At 46.5% G+C, this 27,492-nt stretch overlaps 1 protein-coding gene across 7 annotated transcripts in view; it reads right to left on the bottom strand.

Annotated features, from left to right (window-relative positions):
• Window positions 1-27,492, bottom strand: part of CPEB1 (cytoplasmic polyadenylation element binding protein 1) — a 58,549-nt gene that overhangs the window by 21,661 nt on the left and 9,396 nt on the right. For 6 of the 7 annotated variants that reach the window (XM_053272754.1, XM_053272753.1, XM_053272749.1 and 3 more), the window contains exon 3: window positions 18,337-18,525. In XM_053272754.1, the coding sequence (XP_053128729.1) occupies window positions 18,337-18,525 (189 nt within the window). Of the gene's footprint in view, window positions 1-18,336; window positions 18,526-18,773; window positions 19,026-27,492 lie in introns of those variants that run through there. The other variant, XM_053272755.1, reaches the window with a different exon arrangement.

Raw genomic sequence — 27,492 nt, 5'->3', positions numbered from 1 at the left:
CTGCACATGATATGACTGCACGCTGAAGTCCCATGTCAGACAACAGAGGCAGATCAGCGTGCACATTAATGGCAGCTTTACTCTAAGGCAAAACAGTACATCGGGAGGGTGCAATGCCCTAGTCATGCAGAAGTCATACACACGTCCAGTAATTCAGCAGTTTGGGAATCCCTCTCATGTTTATTTTTCAGCCTGTAAACACCTCCATTTTCTCACCCTGCTGCCCACACAGTCTGTACTGAAGCATGGGCGTAGCAGGGGATGTATGCAGATCTATGGCCATCTGTGACGCCTGGAGCTCAGAGCAAAGACTTCTGGGAATTTCTGAATAGTAGGTGTGAAGTCATTCAAAGCTGCAGCCAGTACCTCTTTCAGAGGCTGCTGCTCCTCCTGAAGACACTTTACACATTCTGCTGCCCTCCCAACACAACTGTACTGTTTTATAACTCACACACATCCTCATAGGCCAAGCCAGCAGCTACATACTGAAGGCGGTGGGACTACAGGCGGTGCAGTTACCCCTGCTAACTGAGCACAGAGGCACCTTTTAAAGTGCTGATCCTCTTCTATTTAGCAGGGGGAGAGCAACTGGCCCTATCCAACCCCAGCACAGCATCCCTCCAGTGGCTGTTGCTGGTATCTGCCTTATGTTTCTTTTTAGACTGTGAGCCCTTTGGGGACAGGGGACCATCTTATTTATGTATTATTTATTCTTCTATGTAAACCGCTTTGAAAACTTTGAAGGGTAGTATATAAATATTCGTAGTAGTAATCCACCACATATTCCAGGCAGAGCCTGGCACAGCTTTGTATTGAAAAGGAACACTGGCATTCCCCAAAATCTACACGTTGAATAGAAAAATAAGTGCTTGCATGTTTGTGTACAGAACAGCCAGAGGCTCTACAGTCAGATACAGCAGCAGCTGAACTGATGCCAGGCTAGGAAGTAGACCTCTTGCACACTGCAAGGTACTGAATTTTATTTTACCTTAAAAAAAGCAAGCTTTCTAGTCCTCTGTAATTCAATAAACACTTAAACCTGCAGCATCCTTAAGACGAGCTTCTGTGTTCTACATGACTTCATGTATTTCACTCTTCTAATCCTCGACCCTGCTCTGTGTCTATACTTATATAATCTATTAGTATTTCATTTTTCAAAACTCAAACTACAAGCTTAAAATAAAGAATGCAACACAGGTGTTAACTTGTGTGCGGCCCAAATGGTTCTATGGACTCCCCTCCCCTTTAAATGAAGATTACACTCTGCTTTTAGTCCAAGATGGACATCAAAACAGATTGTTAAAGATGTATAGTAAACCAAACCTGCACAAGGAGTTTTATAGTCCCAGAACATCTCTCTCTCTCTCTCTCTCTCTCTCTCTCTCTCTCTCTCTCTCTCTCTCTCTCACACACACACACACACACACACACCTCTCTACCTAGATACCCAAGGGTCCCCAGGGTTGCTGCCCACTTGACGAGGTCATCTGAGGGGGCTCTGCTCTGGGTGCCGACAATGAAGGAGGCTCGGCTGTCATGCACGCAGGACAGGGCCTTCTCTGTTGCTGCCCCCAGACTCTGGAATGCTCTCCCGGTGGCTATTCGCTCCTCGGTTTCCATCACAGTTTTTAGGAAGTGTGTTAAATCATGGCTTTTTAACCCAGGCTTTTATATGACAGTCTCTGCTGCTGCTTCTTTGTATATTGTATATTGTATGGTTATCTTATGTTTTAATTTTAAATATTTTTAGTCAGATTGATGTTTTTATATTTTGCTTAACGTTTTAATTGTGTATTTTATAGTCTTGATTTAATTTTTCTATGCGAACCGCCTTGGGATTGTTTTAATGAAAGGCGGTATATACATTTAACAATAAATAAATAAGATAAAATAAGTGTGTGTGTGTACACACATCTATACACACACACCCCGAGCACAGGAAGTCCTCAGACTTACGACACCATTCGTTCCTGTATAGTGTGTCTTAAGTCAAAACCTCTCAACTCTGAACCGTTTCTCCCATAGCAAACAATGTTACATGTGGGGGGTCCGACACCTAAGCCAAAGCTAGGCAACTCAGGTTGTAAAGCTGAAACAGTTTTAGAGCTGGAGCAAGGTAGCAAAACAAACAGGAACATGGGAAGCTGCCTTATACTGAGTCAGACCATTGGTCTATCTAGCTCAGTATTGTGTACACTGACAGGCAGCAGTTCTCCAAGGTTTCAGGCAGGGGTTTCTCCCAGACCTACCGGGAGATGCTGCCAGGGAAGGAACCTGGGACCTTCTGCATGCAAAGCAGACACTTTACCACTGAGCCATGGTCCCATCCCCAAAGGTTTTAAGTGCCACTGATCTAAACTCAGAGCTTCTTACTTTGAGGAGAGTACCAGTGGATTATTCTGGATTCAGAATCTGACTTTCACTGCTGTCAAATGTGGGTTTCCTTTGCATGGAAATCCCGCCTCTATTTTCTTGGCTAATAACTTGTGGTGCCCTTAGGGAGAACCAGGGCAAACACCTGCAAACCTGAGGGGCGGGGAAGAACCACAAAGATCACCAGCACGCAGCTGCTTGCAGCTCTCATTTCAACGATCCTTAGGGAACAGGTTACTGTGCAACTGCCAGGTTAGCACCAATGAGGAGAGCTGCCTTGTGGTAGCAAGCATGAATGGTCTCTTTTGCTAAGCAGGGTCCATCCTGGTTGCATCTGAATGGGAGACTACATGCGAAATCCAAAAGCAGATTTCAGCAATTATTTATCATTTAAGTCAGAGCCTGACAAATCCTAGGTACTAGAGAGCTAAGATGCTTAGAAATTTAACTGCAGCACCCATTTCAGGAGGTCAAGATACTTAAAATATTTATTGCCCCAGGCAACCCTCGAGTAAATACGGTACTTGTAAGAGAGATGAAGGGAAGGCCATCTACCCTCTTCCCTCCAACAGTTTTTGGACTAGCTTCTAGGAGACCTCCAGCCTCAAAGGCAGGATGCCTCTGAGTACCAGTTGCAGGGGAGTCACAGCAGGAGGGAGGGCATGCCCTCAACTCCTGCCTGTGGCTTCCAGTGGCATCTGGGGGGCCACTGTGCGAAACAGGATGCTGGACTAGATGGGCTTCCTTGGGCCTCATCCACCAGGGCTGTTCTTAGATCTGAAGATTTTTCAAGGCCTGGTTTAAGGTATACAATATTTTTTAAAAAATAAAGAGACCCCGAACTGACTAACAAAACATCGACAATAAAGTAACAGACCACATATAGAAGCCAACAATATAAGAGTAACATACTCAGAAGCAACAATGGAATTGAAGTTCATCCCACATCAAGGGCCAGCAAGACAAATATGTTCTAAGTCTGGTCTGAAGGCCAGGGGACATGGGGCAGCATAGTTCTCTCATCGGGGAGAGAATTCTGGGGCCTGGAGCAGCCACCGAGAAGACCCTGTTCTGTGCACAACTCAGCTGAACCTGAGCTGGCATCTGAATACAAAGGAGATCCTCCCCCGAAAACACTCTCTGCCCAAAATCCAGTAGAGCCAAGAGCAAACAGTATGGCACTGACTCAATTTTTATTACATAACAGTTTTAAGTTTTTTGTAAACCACCTTGGGGTTGTTTTAATGAAAGGTGAGATAAAACAAATAAATTAATAAATACATTATATTTATTTATCTAAGACGTACCCGTGGCTAATCCCACGCGTGGCAGCTCTTGCGAGAATTCGCGAGCAGCTGCCAGATAGCCATGGGAATGGCGAGGGAAGGAAAGTGGCCACCGCCGGGTCGGCGGGGAGGGAAAGCGGACTGGGAAAGGGAAGACTAGGGGTGCAGATGCTCTGTGCCAGATCAGCATGGCCTTTAAGGTCCGCAGTGGTCCATTCATTGCTATGGTAATCGAGTCCATCCACTTTGCTGCTGGTCGTCCTCTTCTTCTCTTCCCTTCCACTTTCCCCAGCATTATAGACTTCTCAAGGGAGCTGGGTCTTCGTATAATGTGCCCGAAGTATGATAGTTTGAGCCTGGTCATTTATGCCTCGAGTGAAAGTTCTGGTTTGATTTGTTCTAGGATCCATTTGTTTGTTTTTTTGGCTGTCCTCATGGTATCCTCAAAAGTCTTCTCCAGCACCTAAGTTCAAAAGCGCCGATGCTTTTTCTACCTTGCTTCTTCAAAGTCCAGCTTTTGCATTCACAGCGTGTCATGGGAAAAACCATTGTCCAAACTATTCTAATCTTTGTAGGTATAGACACATTGCGGGATCTAAATATCCTAAATATCCAAATATCCTCCAATAATCCCTGGCTATTGGCCACTGTGGCTGGGGATTATGGGAGTTGTAGTACAAAAAATAGCTAGAGTGTGTGTGTGCCTAGGTTGAGCAGGCCTGAGCGAGATGAACCAACGATCTGATTCTGCAGAAGTCAGCTCCCTATGACTATATAGTCATATAGTCTTCAAAGAGAACTTAAGGCAGGGGTTCTCCAAACCCAGATGTTGCTGGACTACAATTCCCATGGCCATTATGGCTGCAGGATGACGAGAGTTGTGGTCCAACAGCATCTGGGGACTCAGGTCCAAGAATCCCCGCATTAAGGCTATTTCTAACTGGATCCAATTAACATCTAACGTGGTCAAGAGGGACTGGAATGAGCGCGAGCATGACCCAGGGGCACAATTTTATAAAATGCCTTAATTGCAGAGAGCCGACAGTTCTGCTCAGTAATGGGAACCCAGAACCTTCTGCAAGGCAAGCAGGCACTCAGTAATGTCCATAGCTAGCAGGAATGCTATGGCCCCATCCCAGGACTGTGTATTCCCAGAGAACCAATTTTCCTTGTTCCTACAGCATCACAGCTCTACATCCACAGCCAGCAGATGCACACTGCAGAAGCGAGTAGAGGCTGAATGGCTCACCAATGTGGCTGGCTCAGAGAAGCTGATCAGGAAGTCCTCAGGAGAGATGGATAAACCTTACGTACTCACATGCTTCCCATTTCCAGCACAACACGCAGCCACGTAAGCCTTAAGACTGTCCTTCCCCTGATTAAGGGGGCCTAGGAAATATGTTCTTGACGTGAGATGATAATTTAGATGGATATATTTGGTGTCCAGAGCTAGCACGAATTGTTCAGCAAGGCTCCTGGAAACAGAGCAATGTAGTCTTGTCAGTGCTATCTCCAAAATAAGCTCCAGGCCCAGGGGCGCATTAAGCCCTTTGCCACCTGTAAGCGGCCAAGAATTTGCCAACCCCACGTGTGACAAAAGGTCCAAAACGGGCTCTAGACAGGGGCGTGCATGCATTTGGGAGGAGGGGGGAGCTGGAAGAAGCTCTTCCTCGCAGCCTCACTGCACAGCGGTGCTGCTTTAAGCTAAAAGGGGGAACCTTTCCCTCGTCCCACCACCACCTTCCCCACTGCAGCTGCTACCGCTCCATTCCGCCACTCAGTGGTGTTTTAAAGTAAGAGGGGGAACTCCCCCCCCACACACAGCAGCGGTTTTTAAGAAGAAAAAGGGGGGACTTTACCCTCACCCCCTCTTGCTGTAGCCACCAATGCCTCAAATTTTGACGCCATAGGCAAGTGCCTCCTTTGCCTCTCCTTAAATCCGCCACTGCTTCAGAGAAAACACGAAAGAAGAGTCATTGCACAGATCTGGTGGGGTGGGGATGTAAGAGGGGTGTGTGTGTGTTTCAGGTGTGAGTGTGCCAATTCAGCATGCATCCTGCAGGAGGACAAGGAAGCAAGTCTTTCTGCAACCTGACACCTTTCTGCTGCTCTCCCCAAGAACTGCCTCTCCCAACTTGGCAGCCGCTCAGACATCGCTACTTGTGACTCAGCATTTCTATTAAGTGCTGGAGAGACCCACTCTAAGGAATCAATCTGGGACTTTTTGATCAGATCAGTGAGCAGCAGCACACACAGAGAAGGGAAGGCTTCCTTCTATCAAGGGGGGAAACTACTCCAAGGCCCCCCCCCAGGTCACGCAGCAAATTAGTCCTCCACAGCCCCCACTAGCAGAGACCAGAGACGACAGGCACCAGAGCCTGAAAACCTCACTGCTCATCTTCCCCAGGCCTTTGATGCCATCTCTCACAAAAAGTAGCATTTAGCAAAAAATAGGGAACATGCTTGGCATAACAAATGAGGAGGGGAGGAACTGTCACCCAAAGCAAGGCTAAAGCAGCCAGGTTTGCATTCCAAGGACCACTTGGGCTAGAGTTGCCATGCCCCCCCCCCCCCCGAATTCCGGGTTTCACCCAGATTTTAAGCATCTCACCCAGATTGTTTAGCCCACCCAGATTTGTCCGGATTTCAGCTTCCATTTTAAAAAAGGGGGGGAGCTAAGCTCTTGTAGAAGCGGAGTTATGGAGCAAAACGTTCAGCCACTATTCTGCTCAAACACTATTTTCAAGCCAATTTATGTAATATGCAAATTAGGCACCTGCATTTGGAAAGCCAGAATATGGCAACCCTAACCTCGGCCTGTCCAGCGACATGGCTCTGCACTGCCAGTCATTTAGCAGGGATATGGGGGAGCCTAGCAAGTGCAGATGTGATGCAAGGACATTATGCCACAGAGACAGCCCCATCCTATGCATGCACCCATACAGCGGCTGCTTGCCAAGGAGGGTGTCCTACCAGGTCTAAGGTCAGCCCCATCCCAACTCAATCAATGCTGGGGCCATAACAAAAGGTTACTGTACGGGACCATGCTCATAAGCAATGCTATGTCCATTGAGAAGCAAGCTGCACAGAGTGCAATTGGGGCTTACTCCAAAGTGAGTATTGCAGCAAGATGGTGGTTGGGATGGTTGAAAGGGAAGGGCCGTCACTCTATGGAAGAGCATCTGTGCTGCATGCAGAAGGCCCCAGGTTCTTCAGCAAGGTGGATGGACTCGATTATGACATGAATGAACACACCACTGAGAGACCTTAAAGGCCAAGTTGAAGACAGATCATCCTGGAGAGAATCTATCTATGTGGTCACTAAGAGTTGACACCACCTTGACGACACTTAATCAATCAAAATTAATATCCCTGTACAGAACAATATGTATGACGGGAAAGCCAATAAAAGCTACACAGCTACATTTGGCACTCAACACATCTGCCATCAACGTAACACTTGCACAGCCATCCTTCTGTACTGCATGCAAAAAGCATTTATTAAGGAATACGTTTGCATACTGCAGTACATGAAGTAACTGGCCCCAATTTATGAAAGAGCAGAAAATAGACCTCCCTGTCACCCTTGCAGCTTAAAAAAAAAAAAAAAGGAAGTAGGGGTTAGAACAGGACTGCTCAACTTCAGCGTTCCTGCAGATGCCAGATTACAACTCCCATCATCCCTGACTATAGGTCACTGTGGCTGGGAGATGATGGGAATTATATTCCAAGAACAGCTGGAGAACCGAAGTTGTGGAGACGTGGGTTAGAGGCAGAGAATGAAGGCCACTTTACACAGCAAATACCACATCAGAAGAAAGCACATGCCATATTTACCTGAATCCAAGACTAATCCACACCCCTCCAAGTTCCTTGCTATTAGAAGTCAGGGTGCCACCTTAAAATTCAGAATTCTGTTCTTTTTGGCCAACTGAAGGTATATACAAGTTCCTTTTGGGTAAATACAGGTATGTATTTAAACTATTTTTAAAAGTGGTCATCTTAAATTCAGAGTCATCTCCTATTTAGGTAAATACAGTATTCTATGGAGTGTAGAAACAGCAGCACAAATTGTTTCCCCCCCCCGGGTGAATGCATCAAAGCCACAAAGGCCAGAATAGGTGCTTGTTCAACCACACTGATGACCAATGTGACAATTTATTTGTATCTGAAATAGTATGTGTGAAGCAGCATTTTAGAGAGTGAATGCTAGAGATCAGACCTTACTGGTTTAAGGGAAAAGGCAAAAAACAAAAACAAAAAACAAAAAAAAAACACAGGCAGAGGACTTTGCTGGGCATTTCTACTCGAACAGCAGAACCAGGGCAGAGATAAGCAAACTTATCACAGCATGCATTAAATCTATGAGAACTCTTCTAATGAGGAGACCAAGAATATACATTCAAGATAAGCGGCAAATATGTTGAGCTGGACCAATTGGCAACAGCCGTGTCAATACAGAATGCCTGCACTCTGAGCATCAGACACACCCACAAGGGCAACCTTTCAGGAACTGGGCATGCATCCAAAGCCCTCTGCAACAGACTCAGAGCAGCAACAGTGTGGGCAAACTAGAGGTGTGCATGCACATGCATGTAGAAAGGGGCCTGCCCATAGAGGAGCAGGAATAGTACTGGTACAGGGCTCCACTGTCTGCCGCACTGCTTCTACTCTTGGGTAAGAAATTCCTGTGTTTTATTTTAGCAAGCAATACCAGAAGAAGCCATGGCCTTAGAAGTGAAGACACTTTGACTTTCAGTCATTGTGCCTTGGGAGGATGCGAGCTGTAGCCCAATGTATGGAGGACCCAAAACTGGGAACTCCTGGCCCACGGCTGCCAGCTATACTGCTTTCATAATTCCAACAGAAGGCAGCCAACAAAGCTCACACTGCATACCAACCTCACAATGGTGCCACAGATGTTTAACGGCAGGGCCGGACTGGGGGCATTGAGAGGGCAGTGGAATGTATGTGGGGAGGGCGCCAGGTTTTGAGCAGAATGGGTACTTAAGGGTGGGAGGTGGGGTACACCGGGAATATGCCCTGTTGCCCTGTGGGCCAGTCCGAACCTGTTTAATGGAGAGGAGTGCTGGTCTTCTGGTGGCAAGCATAAATTGTCTGCTTTGCTAAGTAGCGTCTGCCCCGGTTTGCATTTAATGGGAGGCCACATGTGAGCACTGTAACATGTTCCCCCCTAGGGGATGGGGCCACTCAGGGAAGAGCGTCTGCATGCGGAAGCCGCTGCCAGTGCATGTAGACAATACTGAGCTAGACAGACCAATGGTCTGACTCCCTACATAATAGCTTCCAATGTTGATATGCAAACACCAAACCTATACAATGGTGCAGCCACTGCCATTCTGTGGGACGGAAAGGTGATCTGCACAGGCCAGGGAGCTCATATCATCAGATCCTGAAGAGACAACCTGTCACTTGAGAGAACCACTGGGGAAGCTTTTCCCTCCCTTTCCCAGAGGCTACTTAAAGACCAGAGCTCAGTTCCTGAAGTGACCACCAATGGCCTGAAACAACTCCGCTTCCCTCACCCAACTCATCTTCTGTAACATGTTTTTGGCTTTAGTATTTTACACTGTAAAGTACCTGGCAGAAAGCTGGTGTGTATGTGTGCATATGCACGCATACAATACATACATATCATTGACAATTCCCAAAATAGCCCTCTGTTTTTTTAAACTCTTAGCTCCACGACATGATACACAGTGTAATCTTAGGATATTGTGGATGCAGCATCAATCCAAAGAAAGTCAGTCTGCATTCGTACCATGGAAATTAGTGGGATTTAAGATACCCATGACTAAATTTGCCCCATTGATTTTAACAAGGTTTAACATAGGAAGCTGCCTTATACAGAGTCAGACCATTGGTCCATCTAGCGGCTTGTCCAAGGTTTCAGGCAGGAGTCTCTCTCAGCCCTCTCGGAGTTGTCAGGGAAGGCATTTGGAACCTTCTGCATGCAAGCATGCAGATGATCTTCGTAGAGCGGCTCCATCCCCTGAGGGGAATACCTTGCAGTGCTCACGCATGTAGTCTCCCATGCAAATTAGGGTGGATCCTGCTTAGCAAAGGGGAGAAGTCATACTTGCTACCACAAGAGCAGCTCTCCTCCCTATTAACTTTGTAATGTTTTTTTTCCTGGGGTAACTGTTTAACTCAGGAAAGCCTTTCTAATATGAATACAAGAGCTGGTGGCTTGATCACTTGGCCCTTTCAGGATATTGGCACTAGCAGTTTGGTACACAATATACCCAAAGGAAAATGAATTACCTTTAATCATTTCCTTCCCAACTTGAGTTCTTTAATATACAAAATTACCACACAAATCAAATGGATTTGCCCAGTGGGGTGACATTGTACCCTTGCTCAAATGCCTTCTTAGGTTCAAAATGTGAACCTAAGAAGGCATTTGTTCCTGGCTAGTCTAGTCAAAGGAACATAGACTGACCACTGGTCCATCTAGCTCAGTATTGTCTAGAGCCAGTGTGGTGTAGTGGTTAGAGTGTTGGACCAGGAAGAACCGAGTTCAAATCCACATTCAGACATGAAACTCACTGGGTGACTCTGGGCCAGTCATGTATCTTTCAGCCTAACCTACCTCATAGGGTTGTTGTGAGGATAAATATAACCATGTACACCACTCTGGGCTCTTTGGAAGAAGAGTGGGATTGACTGATTAAGTGCCATCAAGCTGGTGTCCACTCTTAGCAACCACATAGATAGATTCTCTCCAGGATGATCAACTTGGCCTTTAAGGTCTCTCAGTGGTGCATTCATTGCTATTGTAATCAAGTCCATCCACCTTGCTGTTGGTCGTCGTCTTCTTCTCTTGCCTTCAACTTTTCCCAACATTATGGACTTCTCAAGGGAGCTGGGTCTTTGCATAATGTGTCCCAAGTATGATAGTTTGAACCTGGTCATTTGTGCCTCGAGTGAAAATTCTGGATTGATTTGTTCTATGATCCATTTGTTTATTTTCCTGGCTGTCCATGGTATCCTCAAAAGTCTTCTCCAACACCCAAGTTCAAAAGCATCAATACTTTTTCTATCTTGCTTCTTCAAAGTCCAGCTTTTGCATCCATAGAGTGTCACAGGAAAAACCATTGTCCGAACAATTCTAATCTTTGTAGGTATAGACACGCCATGGCATCTAAATATCCTTTCCAAGGCCTTCATTGCAACCGTACCAAGTGCTAGTCTGCAGTGCATTTCTTGACTGCTGGATCCTTAACTGTTGATGGTAGATCCTAAAAGGCAGAAGCTATCCACCACTTCAATGTCTTCATTTTCAATTCTGAGGCTGGTTGCTGTGCCTGTTATTAGTTTTGTCTTTACTTTTAGTCGTAGTCCCAAGAGTGGGATATAAATGTAAAATAAATAAATATGAGATACACTGACTGACTCCAAGATATCAGGCAGGAGCAGTGGGCCCTCTATTTTCATCTCTGTGCGAAATGAGTTTTATTCTGGGAGCAGTATCAAGGCACTGTGTGCACACATGCATTCAGAATGGTGCCTTCCTGCTTCAACCTGAGCAGGATCGAAAATGAACTGAGCGGACATCCAAATACTTGTAAGCATGCACACGTGCTCCCGCCTTAGAGATGCCAGGGATTGAACCTTGGGCCTATCCCACAATGCTCTACCACATACCAACAGCTGCAGACCCATCTTCTAAGGGCTCACATGTAATCACCCATCAAAATGGGAAACAGGACAGAATCTGCTTAGCAAGAGGGACAATTCACATTTGCTATGGCAAGACCAGCTCTGCTCCCCTCCAGCAGTGACAGATGGAGAAACTATAAGGCTACAGAATGGCCTCTTTCACCCTTTCCATTAGATGACGGAATTTCTACCCACAGCTACAAGCTGCCATGTCTCCCCAAGAACATCACAGAGTAGTTTCTGCACACACTGTCCACATTTGAAGGACCGCTAATGCTGCAGACGGTGTGAGAGCCGTAACTGACTGGTTTGCCACGAGCACTCCATCTCTCCGCTCCTGTGCAATAACTGCATTTAGGTGACACATACCAACTTCTATTCAGATACAATTAAGTTTCTTTGGGGTTCATCTGCAAATACTAAAAAAAATCTGGGGTAACCAGTAACTCTCCAAACCTACAGGTCCCCCCACTACTTGGAAAAATTAAGCACAGCTTCCTAGATTGAGGTCTGCATGGCTGAAACAGAAAAAGATTATCTGGATCTTCCTGTAATGCCGATACAAGAAATAACTCAAGGTTGGAATTATTTCCTGCAACGTAATTTCTCTATGCCACACAGAATGGGATCTAGCTGTCCATTTCCAAGCAGACCATTCTCACATCTTGTTATTCTGGGTTTGATGTTCTCTCTCTGACACAGCTAGAACCTATAAGCTGTCTCTGTTTAATACCTAAACAGAGATTTTAAAGTTATACGATGAGAACAAGGTGCTCAAAATAGCAAAAAGCAGCTGTGCAATTGTAATGTGCCACTTCTAGTGCAATTGTACATCTTTGTGTACACATTTTTGGGTACAGACATTGTTTACCATGATGTAGAATTCAGAAAAAAATTGGCAAAGCAAACTACACTCTCCTGTTGTCATGCCAATACGATATGTTTGAGCTGGGAAGTGAACAGCAAGGTCATGCTGCCAAATTAGGGTATATCCTTAATGCAGGGGTTCTGAAACTTGGGTTCCTAGATACTGTTGGACTACAACTCCCATCAACCCCGACTAAAAGGTCTTAGGCCATTGGTGATGGGAGTTAGAGCTCTCCCCCTGCTAAATAAAGAGCATCACCACTTTAAAAAAAGATGCCTCTTTGCTCAGTTAGCAGGGGACAGGATTAGAAATAGCCAGTGTAAGAGAAGCTGTCCAGTCATTAGCAGAGGGCTCCAGACCAGTGTTGCCTGGAACAAGGACTTCCAGGTGCTGTTCACTACAACTACAGCCATCCTACGTTGCAATGACCTTTGGCTGGTGATTATGAGAGTCGTAGTCAACATCCAGGAATCTCCGTTACAGGGGACACCAACGCTGGACATCCTTCAATGCAAGCAGTGTTGCTGCAATTAAGTGCGTAAAAAACCAGGCCTCTGCCACTGGGCACATGACTTTTGCAACTGCTCTTGGTTAGTCATGCAGGAGCTGCATGCAGATTTAGAGAAGACCACAGTAGCAAGCGCATGCCTGGATCGCAAGCCCATTAGCAGTCAAACACTGGCACTTCAAGAGTGCCGATCAGCAATCGTATTTTTAGCACACGACTGCGAACTTTTTGCACTTCAAGCCAGCTCCCTGTGGATTTGTACCGCTGAGTCATTACAGAAGCTTCCAAACGTCTGAGAACCAACAGTGCAGCATGGTGCTTGGCAAGGCACCCTCGCCCCACCAACTCACAGGCCCGAGTCTTGAGACAAGCCCCAGCAACACTGCAGCCCAAGTGCCCAAGACACTGCCAGGAAGCCAGCTGCTGCACCAAAACAAGGGAGCTGCCTTCTGGAAATTTGACTCATATCTTCTCATCCTTTGCTTAGTGCAGCAATATTCAAGGAGATCTCTGCGTTTGCTGTACAATGCACAGGAAGGGCCTCCTACATCATTACTGGCTTCCCAAACCTTCCCTTGTTTTTACTGCTCAACACCACCCTCCCCCACCAAATCAGCTTTCGAAAAATATGCTTCCCACCAAGGCAATCGACTCTCTTCTGTCATTCCTTCCAGCTCCGCAGAGTCACTGCAAGCTTTCTCCCGAGCAAGGAACACCGTCTGGGAGGTGGGGGGTGGAAAAAAAGAGCAGTGAACTAGCCTGCAGGCAAGACCAGACTCTTAACATGCACACACTCTTCACTTTCCATTCAGAATTAACGTGTTGCTCTTTGTGGCATATGATTCAGAGCCATCTTAGACCACGAGACTGCAGCCCCCGCCCTCACAGAGTTCAGTTTCTGCAGGGGAGTTAATGCAGATGGACCATACGACACGCAGCCCTGGTGACATATTGCTGTTTGGGCCCTACTGTCTGAGCACCTGCCTCCTTTTGCCAGAATATATTCAGATTCAGAACCCCACTCCTGCCACGACCCATCTCTCCCGTTCAACAAGATGGAAGGAAAGCTACCCAGCCCACGCGTCTATGGCCAACTCTGGGCCCCCGCTGCACATTTCAACGATCCTATGTCCCTTCCTTATGCTTGAGGTCCCCATATGCTCCAGCCTGCTACCAGCTCTGACTAATCCTACCAGGTTTTTCACAATTCAGGGACAGCGTCTGTGGACTCTCTGAAGAAGGTATGACCACCATACGCAGGGGCAGCCCTTTCATAAGGCAAGGCAGACACCCCAGGCAGTAAATGATGGGGGGGTGCCAGCAGGGCAGCAAGATCCCACCCCCCACTGTGATTGGGGCACAGCTCTTTGGGCCCCTCTTCATACCACTTGCAAAAAAAAACACAAGGCAGCAATGGCTGCTGGCCACCTTCCCTCCTCCCCACCCCCTGTAAAGCTTGCAAGGGCCAGTTTGGGAAGGGGGCTGGCCCCTACCAGGGTTGTGGGGCAAGACAGCATTTGGTACCCCACCTCAGGCACCCCAATACCTTGGGCCACCCCTGACCATGTATGCTGTCTGTTGAGCCTTAACTATGAATTCAGGCTCCACACAGGTGCCAGTACTTTAACAGACTTGCTTTCAAGGTTATACAAAGGTCCCTGGCAGGGATCTTAACACAGGCCTGCACAAGGTTTCTCCTGTCCAAGGGATGGGCGGGGGAAAAGGGGCTGGGCTGGGCTGAAGGGGACAAGGCACAGGAGACAGGAAACACATGAACAGAGGGAGCTGCCTTACACCAAGTCAGGCCCCCCAGCTGGTTTTGGACTACAACTCCCATGATCCCCAGCAACGGTGGCTAATAGCCATGGATTACGGGAGTTGTAGGCCAACATCTGCAGGAGGGCCGAAGCTGAGCAGTCCTGCTCTTCACCCCTATAGCATATCACATTCAGGCACTGTAGGACTGGCACCTGGACCCATGTAGCCATTGCTTCTCCCCTGGGCTACCACGCTGTAGGAGAAAATCCTGAATGCCAATGGAATGGTTGGAAGAAACACAGTTACTCCTGCAAAGCAATCTTGCCTCTAAATAGACGTGCATGGCCTCTGACCACTTTCAGCCATGTTGATTAAATTACTCAGAGCAAACTGCACTACTTGGTCATTCTACATGACAGAGGTTCCCCCTAACCCCCCCCCCAAAGGCTTGCATTACTAGGAAGACAAACTGGGTTTGCCTTCTAGGAGCCTGCTCATTTGGCTTGGTAAGACTCCCATACATCTATATATTTCATTCGCTTAGCCGGTGCGTGTCCTGGATTTGGCGGCAGAACTCTCGTGACACACTGCGAGAGTTCCTGGGTCCAGCCAGCGAGAGCCGAGGAGAGAGAGAAAATGGCGGCAGTGGGGGCGGGCAGGCCGCAAAACGGCCAGAGGAGGTGGCCTTGGCTGGCTGCTGGGAGGCGCAGGCAACGGTACGGCCTGTCCTGTCCAGGCCAGACCGTCCAAGATACGGAAGAGGCGGTGGTGGCCCAACCTGGCGGGACTCGGGAGGTGGCTGGGCGGCCTGGCCTGGTAAGAAGGACCTGGCTGGGGGGGGGGGGTGCCCAGAAGGGGGGAACAGTAGGCCCCCAAAGAGCACACAGATGCTCTGTGTGGGTCGGCTAGTAGAAATGTAATTCCTGTAGAAATATTTAACATTTATAGTAGAGGGGGGGAAATGTACTCTAAACTGCATGTTGCTCTACTTTTATAACACCTCTTGTAAATACAACTGAGCTCAGAGAAGGCCTGTATTGCCAAAGCAGCAATGCAGTTAGGCTAACTCGAGAACATCCTCTGGATGACCAGTATAAACACATTGCAAACGCAGCTGCCTGAGCATGCCGTATTCAACTTCCTAGACGAGGGTTCGGACTCCCTCCTCCAACACCTTCAACGTTGTACACATGCCCTCTGGAACGTCCTGCCAGTATGTTACCCCCTTCCCAATCACAATGCCTTACCAGTCTGAATTATGCAGCTTTAGTAGGAAGGGTGTACCACTCCAACCCAATACCCAGCCAACAACTACAGCCTTTCCCTGCAGGGCCTGCCAAAGTGGCGATACACGCAGCTTTGCAGACAGCTACAGTAGCGCATGTGCCAACAGTGCCCCACCTTAAGATGTCTGCACTAAGCTCTTCCCCCAGCCCACTGCAGCCATATTCTATTGTACAGCAAGTCCTTCTGCTATATGCCTCAGCTGGAGGCCAAGGCTGTCAATACGATCTATGGCTAACAACTGCATCTGCAAGGCCCTCTTCAGAAATCAAATTTTGTATCAAGGCGTTCAAGAGGTCTTGAGACTACTGCAGGGCTGCACCACCTTACTCCTCCGGCTGTTGTAGGACTACAACTCCCATCATCTCCAGTCACAGTGGCCAACAGTCAGGGTAATGGGCGTTGTAGTCCAACAGCAGCCAGAGGGCCAAAGTTGTGCATACCTCAACTTCACACCTACTACCCAAGGTTCCCACCCCCCTTGGGGACTGTAGCTCAGTTCTAGAGCATCTACATCTTCATTGTCGTCGTCGTCGTCATCATCATCATCATCCCTTCGATTTCTATACCGACCTTCCAAAAATGGCTCAGGCCATTTTACAGAGAGAAACAATAAATAAATAAGTTGGACCCCTCTCTCCAAAGGGCTCACAATCTAAAAAGAAACATAAGACAGACACCAGCAACAGTCACTGGAGGTCCTGTGCTGGGGGTGGATAGGCCAGTTACTCTCCCCCAGCTAAATAAAGAGAATCACCACGTTAAAAGGTGCCTCTTTTCCAAGTTCGCAGGGATAGAAGGTCCCAGATCAAATCTCCGGCATCTCCAGGTAGGGCCAGAAAAGACTCCTGCTTGAAACACCTTGGAGAGTTGCTAATAGTCAGTGCAGGCAATACTAAGTTAGAGGGACCAATGGTCTGACTCAGTATAAGGCAGCTACCTATGGACTGCCACAGTTTAATCCTGAAGCGCCATGCCACTAACTTAGCAAATGTTAGTGATGGAGCTATTGTATTCCAATGGACAGAGGGTTAGGTATGGCAGGTACCCGCATGTGAATTTTTGAGTAGTCAGCATCTTCAACTTCACCAGGCCTATAGTCATTTTTCTGTTGCAAATAAAGGCGAGTTGCTATATTAGTGTTCAAGTGTTTGAGGGCATTTCGCTACAGAAAAGTGAAGACAGAAGTGTAAGGCTTTCCCCACCAACTCGTTCTGTCACTAAATGTGGCAGCAGAATTGACCTGTTGTGGTTTCTGCCCACCTCCTTTCTCCATTCTCTATGCAAGAGAGACGCACAAACCATATTCTAGCAAATGGCTTCTGTGCCACTCAAAAGTTATTTAGGTAACATGAATATATCCCATAAGCAAAGGCGCTCTTACCCCTGGACTTCGGGGCTGAAGTCCCGGGCCTCCTCACCCCCTGGGGGCCCCCCAAATCCTCTTTAGTCTGTCCTGGGTGGAGTGGGCTATGCCCTCAAGAACATATTAAAATGTTCTTGTTAAAAAATGATGCTTAACTTGCAGTGGGTGTGCTTCCAAAGGTCTTTAGGCCCAGGCTCCAAAATTACCTAGGTGCACCTCTGCCCACAGGTTTGCAAAAACCATGCATTTGCACCAATTCTGCCTAACTACCCAACATTGCAATGACCTGACACTTATTTCCAGAACTAGCAGGATGAGAATTATTTTTTACACACTTAATATCTGCAATAGGTATCCAATCACTGCCCTCTGGAGAACATTCAGGTTTGGCCTACCTGGGCTAAAAGTTGCATCTTCCTGAAGCACCAGATACCAGCAAGTTACAGAAAGTCAGCAGTAGGGTAGAGAGGTACTTGAAAGTGTTAATGCTATGCTTCCATCTCTAGGCAAAAGGAAAACCTGAATCTAAGAGCTTAGCACCATCTCATCCAACAAGAGTCACCATCCTAACCAGGCAGGTGCAGCTGAGTACTCCAGTAGGCCTGCAAAAGCAACAGAGCATCTTCTCCCAAGCTCCTGAGACAGGAAAGGCTACTGCCTACTGCTTGGACATCAAAGCCTGCAGCTCTGCAGCCAAGGGTAAGCAGCAAGAGAACTGCTGATAGGCCTAATCACCTCCGTATGTACCTTTCTATCCTCCTGGCAGAGGGCAGCTTAAATTATATAAATGCCCATACCACAACAGACTGCAATATATAGCCACTCGGGCAAATGTAGCTTTAGTCCTCCAACCCACTGGTTCCACAGGAGCATCACAAAGCGCATGCGCAGAAGCAAGTCTCCCCACCCCCACTCTGCCCCACCCCATTATACATTGCACACTCAGTGCAGAGTTAACCTGACAAACTTATGTCTTCATGCCACTGTTGGGGGCCAGTTCCCTACAGCTGTCCTCCTCCAAAGCTCTTGCTTTGCCTCCCGGACCACAAGCACACCCTTGTAAGAAATATGCACCCCAAAACGGGACGCGAACAAGCTGCCAGCAACCATCTGGACCGGCTATTATTTTCTTGGGAACAGCTCCTACTTGCAGAACGGAGCTGCAAAGGGAATCCAGCAACTGTTGCTGTGCGTCAGCAGACTCACTCACCCGACTGCGTGCTGGGCTGGGCTGCAGCATCCAAATCCTGGGTGCTCCATGGCCTGTCCCACCCTGGCAGGCTTAGGGACTGCAGTCCAAGGCACAGGTCGTTGGCGTCCGGGAGGCCCCGCGGAGACTCCTGTGCCGAAGGTGGGAAAAGCATCCTGCTCGCAGTGGCTCCCTCGGAGTCCTGGAAGTCTGTCCAGACAGGAAGGGAAAAACCACACCGATTCAGACAAGCTCAGGGAGTTTCGGAGTTTAGCAGAGAGCCCAGCCCGAGGCAGACCCCACAGTGCCTAGGAGCAATTCTCCCTACAGCCAACTGTCGCACATCGGGAGGGGAGTGTACCATCTGGCCTGCAACCAGACCCACCTCCACCCTCCACCTTCCTATCCCGCCTGCACTACTGACTGGGCCAGCATGTGACCAGGCGGCTGATGCTTACCCTGCTGCTGCTGCCGCCAGAGACGTCACTCAGTCATGCAATGTAGCCACATCTTCGCTTACAGGATAGAGGTGGAGAGCAAGTCTGCCCATGGGAGCCGGAGACGGCGTGCAAGAGGGGAGAGGTGCGGCCACAGCAGGCAGTCAAGCCGGGAGCTGTAGCTGAGCTAGCAGCAGCACAGGGAGGTGGCTAGAGGCAGCCATCCCCTCAGCAATAGCTACAGCAGCAGCAAGAGATCACACTGTTGGCTTAGTGCTACCCAGCTCTCCTGGCCCCTCCCACAAACCCAAAAAAAAAAAAACCTCTTTCGCCCTGGAATGTTTCCAGCTGCTGGCGCAAGCCCTGGAAACGGCTCAATAGCTCCACAATTTTGCTAGCATAATCTGTTTGCTTTAAACTTGGCTACTATGCCCTCACAGGCTCTGCATTGTTTATCACTAAGCAATATAGATAACCTTCAAAAGAAAAAGAAAAAGAGATCCTGAGCTATGTCTGGGGGAGGTGTGTGTTCTTGATGGTGGGGAGGGGGGCTAGAACAACAGAGTCATTAAATGGGCAGGGTGCTAAGGAGACAGTGAGCACCTAAGTCTTTTGTTGTTGTTGTTGTTGTTTTAAAATGAAAGACAGCCACAGACATCTCACACACAGGCAAGATCAGCCATTATACTGACCCTCAGTTCAGCAGACATTGAGAAACAAGTGCACGTGTGCACAGGAAAATGCAGCACATTTACAAGTCTCGGGACTCCAGCATAATGCAGAGATCAAGGAGGAACCGGACCAAAAAAACCGTGACTCCTCCTTTTTGAGCTCTATTCCTAGGAGTCCTTCAGCTGTGCATTCACCCCTGTCCAGAGCAATGTGTAGGGCCATTCAATACAAACCCCACACCCTGTTCATTTGGTATTATGACAGCTCAAGCAGACCACAGGATAAAGCTCCCCATGCCAGGCTCTCACAGGGATATGGGATGGGCATTTCTTAGTTCAGACCTGCGTGCTGCCTGTTTTCCTACATGAATTTGTTCCAGAAGTGGTCAGGCTGTTGCTACAAAACTCAACAAGGATTAAAAAGGGAAGTGTCCGGGGGTGAAAATACAACTCCCCCCCCCTTTTAAAATATTTTGAATTGTGTAATTCAAGTTTAGGGCTGGGACACCTGTCAGTTGTTAGCAACTGGCTATCGTCTGCTTTCCAATCAAGTACCAAATGAGGCCAAGAATACCTTTGTGTCACTCACCTTTAAATTCCATCAGCTGAGAGAGGCAGAAGCACCTTGCTTCCTGGGCAAAGACGCACCCACAAAGTGGTGATTCTATTTATTTATTAAGTCTATATACTGCCTGACTCTAAAGGCTCTAGGTGGTTAAGCAGGGGAGAGCAAGCGGCCCTATTCAGCCCAGAATTCCACTTTGGTGACAGGGAAACATCTTCTCAATGCTTTTTAATGTAAATTGTTATGAGAACTTCTGTTTGGAAAAGCACTATATAAATAATGATAGTACAGCATAGTCCTTTGTGAGTCTGGGGACACACACTGTGACAAACACAGACCTCCATCATCTTGAAGTGAGAGCATCACTCTACATAGACGCTCCCTTCACCAATTCCCTAATCTTATCTGACACAGGAGATAAGGAGGCTCAGGCTTTGCATCTGAAGGGGGGGGGGGAATTGGAATACTCTTTGAACTACAAACAGGTGTCAGACCCACAGTCACTGGGACCCAGATCGCCCCCTCCCTCATGGCTTTAAAACTAGAGGACTAAGGCCTGCCCTGTGTTCACCCTTTTCCATCTGCAAGTGTGTGTTCCACGGGAGAAGCTGTAGAGATTAATGCTCTCTCAGCCAAGGACCGGCTACTGGCAGACTATGGTAAAACTCAGTACTAGTCAGTTAATGCTTTTATGTTTTCTTTTGAACTCCTGTGTTCCTTTCTTCACTTCCAGTTTCAACCTATTCCCCCGCACCCCACCCCAATTTCTTATTCTGTGTGCAACCCTTGCTTCTTAATCAAGTTCATATACTTAGAAGTGGCTTCAGTCTGATTTAACAGGTTCTGGAGGATTACTTGCAAAACTGTTCCCCATGAGCCTCGTATGGTCATTAGTTACTGTTGAGTTGTTTCCTGAATAAGATATTGTTGCCTAGATCTGGGTTGTGTGGACCAACACAACAGTGTACAGTGCAGTACAGGCTGTACAATGCCTGTAAGTCCCAAGCTAGACAGTTCTAGGGTGCTGAAGCCGTGTCTATGCCTGGTCAGTGGCTTGAGATCAAGGAGCTTGACCTTGAAGGAGCGGCATGCTCCTAGACTGGGATCAAAGCAATCTCTCTACTGAGAGTAGATCCCAGGAAAGTATAGAGTAACCCCCTTTTCATCAGTCACACCCACCCCATTCAGGGAGCACGATTCCCCCCTGTTTTAATAGACACTCCCAAATTGTGTTATACTTGCCATAAGTTTTCCTTTTAAAGCTACAAATGATAATTGATTACATCCATTTAAAATTTGACTACTCATAATTCTATCCTCATCAACTGGTAAAACCTTTATTATTTATTTAGCACATTTTTATACTGCCCTAACCCAAGGTCTCAGGGCGGTTCACAAGGTCTCAGGACGGTTTACTCAAGTTACATAAAATCTGTAGTTAATCTTTACTGATAAAATCATGAGACTTATATGAGCTCTACAATGGGACTTTCAAACCATCGTGCGGAGCAAACAACGGTGCTGGGGTCTGATGGTGATGTGATAATATGCATCCTTGAGGTCTAGAGACACAAACCACTGATTTTTGTGCAGAAGGGAGATGATAGTGGGGATAGTGACCACCTGCAGTACGTGATGTAAGAGTTCTTCTCCCGGAGATCCAGGATAGGCCGAAGGGAGCCATCCGGCATGGGGACCGTGAAGTTTGTAGTCTTCACCATAGGCCGAAGAAGGTACCGAAGAAAAAATGGAGGCAAAGAAGACGTAGCACGCCGGGCCCAAAGGCCATGACGGGACGGAAAATGAAACTTTGAGGGAAGGAGGGGAGGTACCGGGGAAGAAATAAAAATGCTAATGAGGGGGAGTACTGAACAGAAATATAGGGGGGGGGAATGGTGATAAAGCAGTACTTAGCAGAGATCTAGCAAGGAGTTGCTCAACAATGTGTCTTCGATCACGGACGAAGAAAGACTGGAGAGGGAAGCCCGCGCAGTCGCCTATAAACCGAGGGGGCGGGGTTACCGCCAAAAGTTAAGAACTCTAGCTTGGAAGCTCCAATGCGGTCTTTGCGCAGGCACAAAGCCCACTCATATAAAGCACAGAGACCATGTCAAAGAACTAACTGGACTGGGCTGGGGGTGGTTACTGACTTGTTGGGCCCCAGAAGCCGGTCTAAGTTTAGATAGATGCCCCGAGTTCAAAACGTCTGGGAACAGGAAGGTTGCTGAATAAGATTTAAATACATTGCTTTTCAGCAAAAACTGAAATCAGATTCACACACTTAGGAATGCGCTGGTCAACGACTGTATCTGTCTACACATTTAGCAACACAGGAAGCTGCCTTATACTGAATCAGGCCATTGATCCATCTAGCTCAGTACCATCTATGCTGACTGGCAGTGGCTATCCAGGGTTTCCGGCAGGGCATCTTCCAGCCCTACATGGAGATGCCAGGGACTGAACTTGGGATAACCTGCAAGCAAAGCAGATGATCTAACACTAATTTATGACCCCATAACCAACAGAATTTGCCCTAACCTCAGGGGGGCTTCTTGCCATAAATTTCTTATGTGTCAAAATGAGGAAACCTCTTGGGATGACACATTCGGAGACATTCCCACACTGCATCGGATAGCATTAAGCCATATTATCCTCTATCTAAAACCTGGTGGCATAGCAGGGAAATGCTTGATTAACAAGCAGAAGGCTGCCAGTTCGAATCCCCACTGGTACTATATCGGGCAGCAGTGATATAGGAAAATGCTGAAAGGCATCAGCTCATACTGCGTGGGAGGAGGCAATGGTCAACCCTTCCTGTATTCTACCAAAGACAACCACAGGGCTCTGTGGGCACCAGGAGCTGAAATTGACTTGATGGCACACTTTATCTTAAAACCTAAAATGGTTATTCCTCTATCTAAAACCCCAAACCCAAAGTAAAGTACAGTATCATATGCTTACTAAACTTTTGGAACTATTCTTAGAAGAGTAACCTTTTGACCTCACAATGCAAGAATGGAACCTATGAAAATAACATAGTTTTAGACTTTTAAGGCTGCAACTCTAGGCATGTTTCTATGGCAATAGGCCCCACTGAATGCAATGGGACAGACTTGCATAGAATTGGGCAAGCAAGATATTTAAATTGACAATTATGTCAGACACACTGGGCTAGGGCCATATTTATGTCTATCCTGCAGTTCTAGGCAAGCACAGTTAAAAAGCCCCACAGAATGCAGTGTCATGCAGATAATGCCTTCTTCCCAATAATTTCAGCTTTCAGTTAAAAAAAAGACAAGCAGCAAGATTCTAGTCTCATGGTTGCTAAGATATGCTTGAATGTGTGGGCAATGTCTAGTACAGTCTCAGAAGCCAAAGGGACTGCTGGATAAGGTTTTTAATAGTCCAGGGTGGAGGGGGAGATGGAGTTCACAGCCCTGTATTTCTCTATGCATATATTCCATTTCCATGGGAGGGGCAAACTGCAAAGAAAGGACTTTCATAATTTAATTTATGCAAGTCACAGTTCTGGTAATAGTGCATACAGCTTTGCCTAGGGGCACATAAACAATCCTTGTCTTCGACAGGAATTTCTTAAATAGCAAAAGTAGCATCTACACCTGTTTTTGAACTCTATGGAATGCCTCCATCCATAATGGATAGGCTACTTCCTTAGAATACAGAGCAGAGAATTCAGGTGTATGTGAGTGCTTTCTGGTGTGTATGGATAATACTCTTTTAATCCAAAAACCCATTACACATTAATCAGTGCTAATACTATTCTCAAACACTACTGCAGACTTGAAAGTCACCATTCTTCAGCAAGGAAATGTCCCGAGCCATTTTGGAAGGGCGGTATAAACAAACAAACAAACAATAAAAATGAGACTTCAGAGCATAAGTTTGCTGAATTAGAATGCATCAAGAGGTTTGACTCTATTCGCACAGGCTTGAATAGAGATTATGGGTTACTGTCACATTACAGGATTAGTGACCTTAAACCAAGTTAGAAAGATTTGTCATTGCCAATTATTGCAGTTGTGAATTCCAACTGTGCTTAACTTACACAGATCTGTCTGTGCCTCTCTGTGTGCATCCGCATCTGTGTGTCTCACAAATACACACCCCTGCCAATTGTACATAACACTCTATGCATTTGATGTAGTTTGCTAATCCACAAATTATTGCTAGTCTTTAAGATGCCCCAAGACTACTGTTTTCGCCATTACAAAAAATATAGATACCCCTCTGGAGAAGGTTACTAATTATCTGAATATAACTTCACTATCCCACACTTTTCTCTTATAATTATCTAGTTCTTTGGGAGCTTTGACTGAAACAAAATGTATTTGTAGCAAAGTTAGTCATTTGACAAAATCAAGGGGGTGCTTTTCGACAATTGTCTAGGCAAATATTTGAGTTGTTTCAAATGTTAATTTAGTACAATGATTAATTACAAAGTAATTTAATAAGTAATGAAACAAATTTTAAACTACTGCAATCTATTATTTATAGCCAATGTTATACTTATGTCAGCATATTCAGAAGATCACAGTTCAGATTTTTGTCTGAAATCTAGAGTCTCCAAACCAAATTCGCTTTTAAAAAATGGAGCTACTATACAGGATTAATTTCCCCTTTTTTACATGTATATAAGTTACATGTATATAAATTTTCAATTGCCCATTAAAGAAGGTCATGGGGAGAGAAGCTTTGGGGTGTGGAAATGCGTATCTCATCACCCTTATGCTGTCTTACACATATATATTTATTTTTATATTTATATCTCACTCTTCCTCTGAGAAGCCCAGAGCAGCATACATGGTCATGTTTATCCTCACAACAACCCTGTGAGGTAGGTCAAGCTGAGAAATAAGTGACTGGCCCAGAGTCACCTAGTGGATTTCATGGCTGAATGGGGATTTGAACTCAGGTCTCCCCAGTCCAAGTCCAACACCAGCCACTACACCACATTGGCTACTTCGTGAATGCTACTGCCCTATTCCTGAATGCTCTGTGCATATATACACAAACTCACAGAGCAAGGGAGGAAAAAGCAAAACAGATATTCTCCCCTTCACTATCAGACAACAACATTAAAATGGGAAATTTCTGGTTTAATGAATACTTGATCAGTTAACAACTCACTCAGCTCTTAAGCTGTGCCCTTTGGCTTTTCATATTCCCATCTACTACAGACCCCAGGTGGAGGCTCAAATAATCAAATGTTCTTCCATACAGATATTCTTTCCATGTAGAAGACTAGTGTGTACAGAAATGTGTACAAAACCAGCGTGCTGTAGTGGTTAGAGTGCTGGACTAGGACCGGGGAGACCCGAGTTCAAATCCCCATTCAGCCATGATACTAGCTGGGTGATTCTGGGCCGGTCACTTCTCTCTCAGCTTAACCTACTCTACAGGGCTGTTGTGAGTAGAAACTCAAGTATGTAGTACACCGCTCTGGGCTCCTTAGAGGAAGAGCAGGATATATATGTAAATAAATAAATAAGAAAGCAAAGCAAGAATTTTACTCCCCCAACATGCTAGTTTTCTATGTAGAGATTATTTTGATTATTATTATTATTATTATTTTGTGCAAGGAGCAAGCCACACCTGCAGCCTGAAGTGGTCCAGTTCAGGACAAAGGCTTTTGACTGCATAAGAACTAGGCCACCAGTCAGGGGTGTAGCAAGGTTGGAGTGGGCCCAGAGACAAGATTTTAAAATGCCCCCCCCCGCCCCCAAAGCTCAGCTCATGAAGTAAAGAAATCTTAAATGAAGCTGAATAGTGGTAACAAAAAGCACCTATGTGCCACAACAGATCATCATCCTAAATTATTTTAAGGTTTTGTAAATTGTGGACAATGCAAGCCATTTAATGGTACTAAAGAAAGACATGCTGTTCTGGTAGCTCCGGGTCTTAACACTCATATCAGTTTCAGAGGATGAATACAACTGAAGGAAGCCCAGGCGGGTGCACAGCTGGGGAAGTCAGTCATGTGACTTGCCTCTGGGGGGGCTCCCAAGGCAGTGGGCCCCCAGACAACTGTCTCCCCTTGCCCTATTATAGTTACGCCCACCAGTCCAGAGCCATCCTTAATGGCAGATGCATGGCTTCTACTGAAAGCCAAAACTACAGGTCTCCTCTTCCTCTCCATTGTAAAATTTAAGCAATGCAAAACATATGATGACGTATCACCACACCACTTTCCTGCCCTTACCTCACTGGCATCGTATTGTGAGCTTTATATATGAAAATATGAGAATGGGGCACCTGTGGGCCACTGAAACTAGTTCTAGTCTTGACTGCAAGTTCCTTTTAGGCACAGACCTCTTGAAGACTAGGTTTCTGCATTGGAAGACACTTCTTTAATAGCAAAGTAATAGAGACCGAGTGTGGTACAGTGCTTAGAATGCTAAGGAGGGTCTGCCATGGTTTGCATTTGAATGCGAGACTACATGTGTGAGCCCTGTGAGATATTCCCCTTAGGGGATGGGGCCGCTCTGGGAAGAGCACCTGCATGTTTGCATGCAGAAGGTTCCAAGTTCCCTCCCTGGCAGCATCTGCAAGATAGGGCTGAGAGACTCTGCCTGCAAACTGGAGAAGCCGCAGCCAGTCTGTGTAGACAATACTGAGCTAGATGGACCAATGGTCTGACTTGGTATGAAGCAGCTTATGTTCCTATAGTAGGGCCATCCTGACCCACTTCCTGTAATTTCTCCATCAGTCACCCGGACCAACTACTTCCTTAGAATACAGAGCCAAGGAGAATTCAGAGAGATGCATGTGCCTTCATCATGTAACATGGTCCTCCTTGTGAAGAACACGATCTGTGTTAATTCCAAACACCTACAGTCTGTTCAACTGACCATGCAAATCAAGGTACTCAGGTTGGTCCAGCTGCATACCTGGAACAACACACTTCTACTCTGCAGCCTAGTCCAGAGACCCTTAGAATATCCAAGCCCTCACAGCAGTACAGTTCTCACTGCACCAATATTAATCGTCTCTGTTGCTGGCTTCCCTTCACAATAAAAAAGCTATCTTTATTCACGTTTGGTATCAGGACATGATTCAGCATTTGAGTTCTGCTCTTAAAATATATCCAAAGAGGAAATTCCATTAGCCTTTTTTAAAAAGTCTCTAGAAATAAGAGCACAGATTTTTCATGTATACAGAAAGGAGGGCATTCGAGCAAGCCCAGTGTTTCCACAGACATCTTCTGTAATGCAAGTTTCTAGCTCTTCTGAAACGAAACATTTTGACAGGATTGGGTCAGGACTTGGGTTGCATCCCAAGATCTTAACCACAGCAATGGGAGAACTTGGGTGCCTACAGTTAATTGGGTTCCAATGCAAGTAGGGTATAAAAAAAGCATTTCATGCAAGATCCACATAATTTGGCAGACACCGATACACCACCCTTAAGAAAAAACCCCACCAATTTCTCAAAAAGATAGGCCCCCACATCCAAGTTTTCTGCATGGAGTCTCTCTCCCCACCCA

The sequence above is a fragment of the Hemicordylus capensis genome, chromosome 10 (genome assembly GCF_027244095.1).
Source record: "Hemicordylus capensis ecotype Gifberg chromosome 10, rHemCap1.1.pri, whole genome shotgun sequence".
Classification (NCBI taxonomy): Eukaryota; Metazoa; Chordata; class Lepidosauria; order Squamata; family Cordylidae; genus Hemicordylus; species Hemicordylus capensis.
Note: the sequence above shows the minus strand (reverse complement) of the source record. Positions and strands in the feature narration are given on the sequence as shown.